Consider the following 7,618-nt stretch of genomic DNA (forward strand, 5'->3'; position numbering starts at 1 on the left):
CACATGGCTAGGAAAACATAGGTCCAGCACATGGTCTAATCAGCCACTCTGAGACCTGGCAAATGCTTGCCAGGCTCTGGATGTTCAAGGGGTAGCTTTAGTTGCCTTTCTGGTCACCTGCCTAGAGCTCTGTAATGTAGGTTTGAACTCCTGTGGTCTCTAAGCCAGACTCTTACTAGATAGAAGACAAATGGAGAGGGATTAGAAAGAACAGACACAACGCAAGGAAGGAAAATGACACAAGGGGCAGTGATATCAGGAGTCAGAGGCTCCTTTTCTTGTGTTTTGGGGGATTCCTCCAAAACCAGGGAGGTGGGGGTGATGTCAGTCGGTTCCCTCTGTCTGCCCAGGTTTGGTCCAGATGTCTTTCAGAAGCTGGACAAAAAAGGTCTAAAAAGGTCATGGTGGAGCCAGAGTCTTGGGTGTTGGTGGGGTTAGACACCATAATGATAAACCTTCTCCTTCCACTTCATCCATTCCTATCTAATCCCGTGGAGTGACCCCCAGATAAATAATATTCCAGATGGTGCAGCCAAGCAACTAGCATTGGCCACCATCAGAAGATAGGATACTGGTCTAGACAGACCTTTGTTCTGACCCAGAATGATCATTCTTATGTTCTTAGCCTCACCCAATCACAGTTCACCAATCATTCTGGTGATTTCATCTGCAAATATTTCCACCCATTTCTAGACTATTTTGGCTCATTTCCAAGACAATCTGTGACTTTCCCAGGAGCTCTGGAGACTAATTAGCACTGTTCCATTCACTTAAACAAGACAGTTTTTACCAGTCTTGTTGAGACCCAGTTTTGCTGAGATCTCCAACCATCCCTCTGCAGTGTCCATCCCTTGGTACATTGGATATTCACAGGTTCACCACACTCAAATGAGCAAGATCCTCAACTGGAGCAAATCTCATAACCCCATTGGTTTCATTGGAGCTATTGTGAATTAGAATAGCTAAGGGCTGGACAATATTTTATGCAGATGTAGCCACGGTTAGTACAAGTCCAGATATGTTTATAGATGGACATTTGGAAATTAACTTCCCCATCATTCAGTGAGTATGTTTCACCACTGATTTGCATCTTGTGTAGCCATTTACCTTTGTGCAAAGTCCCTGACATTCTCCTCTCACCTATAGCAGCTTTACACAGGAGTAAGTCAGAAGTGCTCACCAGCACATAGTATAAGCTGTTGGACAATCAGGTCCACTGCTTTCTTTGCAGTCGTTTGAGATTCAAACCACTGGAAGTGTGAAGAAAATCAAATCAGGAAAGCAAAGTGGATGTGATATGTGAAAAAGTGAAAACGAATGGGGAATTCTGATTTAATGTTCTTGTTTCCCATTTACATTAAGGGCTAGAATCACAGAGGGATTTAGACATTGCAAAGCTTATGTATGCTCTACACTACAGACCTGTATTGGTATAACTATGTCATTCATGGGTGTGAAAAATCCACTCCCCTGAGCAATGTATTTGCACTGACCTAACCTACTGTGTAGACGGTGCTATGTCTACAGGGGAACTTCTCCCACCAACATAGCTACTGCCTCTCAGGAAGGTGGATTAACTATGCAGAAGGGAGAGCATTTAAAGGGTGGATGTTCCCTCTGAGTCATCACACCTATCTTTTGGGCACCTAGAAAATCACTGTGATACACAAAGCCAGAGTCAGGCATGATAGGTGCCTAAGAATAGGATCCACAAAAGGTAGCATGTTAAGTGGCTCCATGCCTAAGCTCCCCAATAGGAGATGTCAAAAAAAGGGTTGTGTACTAAGCCCAGCCCCTCTTAGGACTTCACCACCTAAACCCAGGCCAGAGGGAGACATCTACCTCTGCTTGGGATTCTCAGCTGTGGGCCTTCTCTTAGAGGTCATGGGGAAGGAGCTCCCTCATAACTTTCAGGTCTGTGGTGAAGGCGCTCACCTGGTATGGGGAGGCCCTGATTCATGTCTCTCCTCTGCCTGAGGAGATGTGACCAGGAATCTGCACCACTCAGGTGAGTGCTATAGCCATGGTGATAGTATGTTGAGCGGACTCCTTCAATCTCTCCTGCTGAAGCTCTTTCACTTTGGACAAATATTTCAAGAGCCATTGGACCAGAAAAAAAAAAGAGTGAGAGCGAGCGTACAAGTATGAGAATGACTTTAGATCCTAGTGGTTAGAGCATGCCCCTAGGATGTGACAGAACTAGGTTCCTCTCCCTATGCTCCAGTGAATTTTTTTAAAATATATTTATCGACAATAGAAGAGTTTCAACAGGAGAGACTGAGGGAGTCCAACATCAACATATTCCCTAGGCCAGCATTTAGTGCATTCGCCTAAGAAGGACTATTGTCATCATCTACTCTGACCTCCTGCATGGCACAGGCCATAGGACATACCTGAATTAATTTTTCTTTGAACTAGAGAAGATATTTTAGAAATAAAAACAACAACATCCAGTCTGGATTTTAAAATTGCCAGTCAGGGAGAATCCACCAAACACTAATTAATTTGGACCAGATCCACATTGGTGTAAAGTAGCAATGAACCAGGTCCTGTGGTGCAGAGGCATGTACTGTAAGTTTTGCAATGAACAAAAGTTGAACTTCTTCTTTTACTTTATTTTATTTTTAAATCAGAAAAAGTGGAACACAAATAGACTGGTACAATCTGGCTTGTTTAAGTGAACAGAACTGTGATAAGTGATCTCTAAGGTTCCTGGTAACTTCCAGGATTGCCATGGAAATGAGCAGCAAGATTCTAGAAATGGGTGAAAATGTTTACAGTTGAAATCACCAGACTGATTGGTGAATGTTGATGGGATGAGGCCATTTGAAATATTACTTATCTACAATCATTCCATGGGATCAGAAGCAGGTGGATGGACACCCCCACCAATTCCTGAGGCCATTGATCCACCATGACCACATTAGGCCTTGTTTGTTGAGATTCTGAAAGATGTCCTGGCCAAAACTGACCATAGAGAGAGAAAAGAAATTACATCCTCTGACTTCTCCAGTGGTGCTCCTTAAATCCCACATAATACTGGAATTGAACTCTCAGTTCCTGCTGTCATTCCCTCCCCATGTGCCATTTTTCTTCCTCTCATTGTGTTGGGATTGCCTCCAAGGCCCTTCCCATTCCCTTTATCCAGAACACCTCATGTAGTTCTGGGAGAACTCTTCAATCAGTAATTCAGTTTGACTCTAGCTTAACCTCCAGATCTCAATAGAAATGTGATTGAAAAATTCTGGGTTTTTAATGTCTCAAAAGAAATCCTTGAACAGAGAGATAGTTTTATTTTGTTATCATACTTACTGACTCAGGAATAGAATAGAATAGAATAGAATAGAATATTCTGATTCAGCAAGACTGCATACAAAATAATGTGCTACACAATGGGACAGATTTTTATAGGTATTTAGGCACCTAAAGTGTTTTCTCAGCACCTCTAGGTACCTCAATTGCTTTAAAATTAATGAATTTTAGGTGTCCAGGTGCTTTTGAAAATCCCAGTAGGTACCCCGTGTGCCATAGTCCAGCTAGTGTCCCATGTGCCACAGTCCAGCTAGTGTGACTCAACATAGTTCCACCAATGTCAGTGGGCTCTGATCCTCAGCCTAGCCATACTGCAGTCAGTGAAACACATCCTCAGCTGGTATAAATTTTTGTATTTCCATTATAGTGAATGTACCAGAGCGCAAATGTATGTGTACTGAAATCCTTAGTTCTATGAAAATTTACATCACATTTGGACCTGGCCTACAAGGGACAAGGCAGGTGAGAGTCAGATTCACTCTTGGAAAAATTGCTATTTTGTGTTGAAGGGAAGAATTTTCCTTATGGCCACTTTGATCTCGTTATTGCGCAGACTGTAGATCACAGGGTTCAGAGTGGGAGTGACTAGGGTGTACATTATGGCCACCATCTTGTCTTTATCCAGTGAATAACTTGAAGTGGGACGGATGTAGGTGTAGATGATAGTGGAGTAGTACAAGGAGACCACGAGCAGGTGGGAGGAGCAGGTGGAGAAGGCTCTTTGCTTCCCTTTGGAGCTCTGAATTTTAAAGATGGCGATGATGATGAAGCTATATGACACGGTGGTCAGCAGGAAGTTCACCATTGCCAAGAAGATGTCAGCCATGAAGATCATTATTTCATTGAGATAAGTGGAGCTGCAAGACAGTGCCAACACTGGTGGGATCTCACAGAAGAAATGCCGGATTAGGTTGGGTCCGCAGAAATCCAGGCGCAGCATGAGTAATGTGTGCACCAATGAATTGATGGTACCAACAGCCCAGACACCTGCTGCTAAACTGATGCAAATGTCCTTACCCATGAGACTGACATAGCTTAAGGGGTGGCAGATGGCAACATACCTGTCATATGACATAGCAGTGAGAAGCACAAGCTCTGTCCCTGATGACAAAGTAAAGGCAAAAAGCTGGGCAATGCAGCCATCAAAGGAGATGGTTTTCTTCTCCTGAAACAGGTTTTTCAGCATTTTTGGTAGGACTGAGGAAGAGCACAAAATGTCAACCAGGGCTAAATTGGCAATGAAGAAGTACATGGGAGTGTGGAGAGGTGGGTGGATGGCAATAGCCCCAATGATCAATGAATTACCCATGATGGCAGTCATATAAAAGCAAAGGAATAGGCCAAAGATCAGCCGTTGGTGTTGAGGGTGGTCAAAGAGACCCTGCATGATGAAATCAGTCACCCTGGTGTGGTTACTGGGTTCCATTGCTTGAGTGTTCCTTCTGTAGGAATAAAAAATTAATTTTTGTCAGATATTGCAAAAACTAGCAACATGGCAACTGAAGAATCTAGACTGACTGACAGAGAGAGAGAGAGAGAGAGAGAGAGAGAGAGAGGGAGAGAGTTCTTTGTGATATTCTAGACCTTTCACACAGCATATATACAAACTGAGCTACATTAAAATATATTAGCACAATAAACCGCCTGAGATACTCAGTCTATATTTTCCCGATATTTGATTGTAGAAGGGAAAAAAATAACATCCTGGATGTTCTCAGATAGAGGCACATGAAGTCTGTTAGAATATTTTTATAAACTACATGAATTAGGAGTTCACAGTATGATCTCAAACTTCTTTCATACACCAAAAGTCTTATTAGTAACCAAGATTCTACTCTCTGCACTAATTTTGCAAAATGTATCTGTCAAACCTTAGTCCCAGATTTGGACCTTAGCGTCCAAAATATGGAGGTTAGCATGAAAACCTCCACGCTTAGTTACCAGCTTGGACCTGGTACTTGCTGCCACCACCCAAAAAATTAGAGTGTTTTGGGGCACTCTGGTCCCCCTGAAAAACCTTCCCTGGGGACCCCAAGACCCAAATCCCTTGAGTCTCACAACAAAGGGAACTAATCCTTTTTCCCTTCCCCCCTCCAGGTGCTCCTGGAGAGATACACAGACACAAGCTCTGTGAATCCAAACAGAGTGACTCCCCCTCTCCGTTCCCAGTCCTGGAAACAAAAAGCACTTTCCTCTTCACCCAGAGGGAATGCAAAATCAGGCTAGCAAATTCAACACACACAGATTTCCCCCTGATTTCTTCCTCCCACCAATTCCCTGGTGAGTACAGACTCAATTTCCCTGAAATTTCCCAGAAAAGAAAACTCCAACAGGTCTTAAAAGAAAGCTTTATATAAAAAAGAAAGAAAAAATACATACAAATGGTCTCTCTGTATTAAGGTGACAAAATACAGGATCAATTGCTTAAAAGAATATTGAATAAACAGCCTTATTCAAAAAGAATACAAATTAAAGCGCTCCAGCACTTATATTCATGCAAATACCAAAGAAAAGAAACCATATAACTTACTATCTGATCTCTTTGTCCTTACACTTAGAAACAGAAGACTAGAAAGTAGAAACTACTTCTCCAAAGCTCAGAGAAAGCAGGCAGACAGACAAAGACTCAGACACAAACTTCCCTCCACCCAGAGTTGAAAAAATCCGGTTTCCTGATTGGTCCTCTGGTCAGGTGCTTCAGGTGAAAGAGACATTAACCCTTAGCTATCTGTTTATGACAGTATCTATTGCAGTATAGGATATTTACAGTACATATAATATATAGAATATATATAATCCAAAACATGACATAATAATATGTATATTTAGGTGGAATCAAGATGCAAAAAATAAAGGACTTGATAACCCTTTAACTCACACAGGCTTAAATCAGGCTTAACCCCATTGCAATCAAGGGCGCTAATTCTCCATTCACTGGAGATGCACTTATATACAGCAAAGAGTTCTGTGGCACCTTATAGATTAACAAACATATTGGAGCATGAGCTTTCATGGGAGCATCTGAAGAAGTGGGCATTCACCCACTAAAGCTCATGCTCCAATATGTCTGTTAGTCTGTAGGGTGCCATAGGACTCTTTGCTGCTTTTACAGATCCAGACTAACACAACTACTCCTCTGATACTGGTACACAATTAGTGAAAATGAAAGGGGATTTGAGCTTCCCAAATTTCATTTTTATGATAAGCTTTACCTCTACCCCGATATAACACGACCCTATATAACACAAATTAGGATATAATGCAGTAAAGCAGTGTTCCGGGGAGGCATGGCTGCACACTCCAGTGGATCAAAAGAAGTTTGATGTAACGTGGTTTCACCTATAATATGGTAAGATTTTTTGGCTCCCGAGGACAGCATTATATCAAGGTAAAGGTGTACATTTATTCATTATTTGGAATAGTATTAGCCTGGTATGACAAGCAGAAAAGTTTCCCTCCATTGTCTTTAAACATCTCCCGTCTTAATACTGCTTCTTCTGATTTTACTCTCATTCCTGCAAGAGTAAATCAGGATTATCTCCTTTGAAATCCATAAGGTTACTCAATTGTAAAAATGATGAAACAGAGAAGACTATCGAAGCCAAGAAATCTAACTAATCATGAGATCATATTAGATAACTTTAGCATATTTCATAGAATAGTATTTTGAAAAAAAATACACCTTTGCATTACATTTCAAATTTGATTGCAAACTTTTGAGGGGACAGAAAATGGGTTATGAATTTTCTTCCCTTCCTATCAATGTTACATTTTTATTCCTTGACTTTAGACTTGACTACAGTTAAATCCAAAAGAACTGCATTAATGTATGTTACAATTAAATCCAAAATTCATAAACATAGTTGTGGTAATGTATATTCCTGCAAAGCACATTTAGCCAAATGACAAAAAGTATAACACAACACATAAATTAAATGTTGTTTGACTTTCCAAAGAGCATAAAAGAATTAATCCTTTAACTCTCATTTAATTTCATAGGGAGCTGGTGCCTGTGTGAGAAAGCAAGCAAGAAATAAAGAAAGGAACAGGGAAATCAATCAAGTAAGCAAGAGGAATATTCTTACCTCTCATTCAAACCTCAAATGCAATAAAACAAACAGTAATTTAAAAACAGACTTCTAGTGAGAAATAACGTGTTGAAGGTAATTGTCTTTGATATATAGTAAACTTCTGTAGGGAGATCTTGGATCCCTTGTGAATCTGGTGAACATTTAACTCTCAAACAAGGTCCCAAAGGAGAAGGTAAATTGGAATCACCTAAAATAGTACAAATAACTTTCTACAT

General features: G+C 40.9%; 1 protein-coding gene across 1 annotated transcript; it reads right to left on the minus strand.

The window, feature by feature from the left end:
* Positions 1-3,805: 3,805 nt before the first annotated feature.
* On the minus strand, positions 3,806-4,738 carry LOC127040923 (olfactory receptor 13A1-like). Its single transcript, XM_050935460.1, has one exon. The coding sequence runs from the start codon at positions 4,736-4,738 to the stop codon at positions 3,806-3,808; it is 933 nt and encodes a 310-aa protein (XP_050791417.1).
* Between the last annotated feature and the right edge of the window lie 2,880 nt (positions 4,739-7,618).

Source organism: Gopherus flavomarginatus, assembly GCF_025201925.1.
Source record: "Gopherus flavomarginatus isolate rGopFla2 chromosome 11 unlocalized genomic scaffold, rGopFla2.mat.asm SUPER_11_unloc_1, whole genome shotgun sequence".
NCBI lineage: Eukaryota > Metazoa > Chordata > Testudines > Testudinidae > Gopherus > Gopherus flavomarginatus.

Excerpts from the sequence above, each read along its gene's own strand:
- LOC127040923 (XM_050935460.1), bottom strand. The coding sequence starts at position 4,738 with ATGGAACCCAGTAACCACACCAGGGTGACTGATTTCATCATGCAGGGT.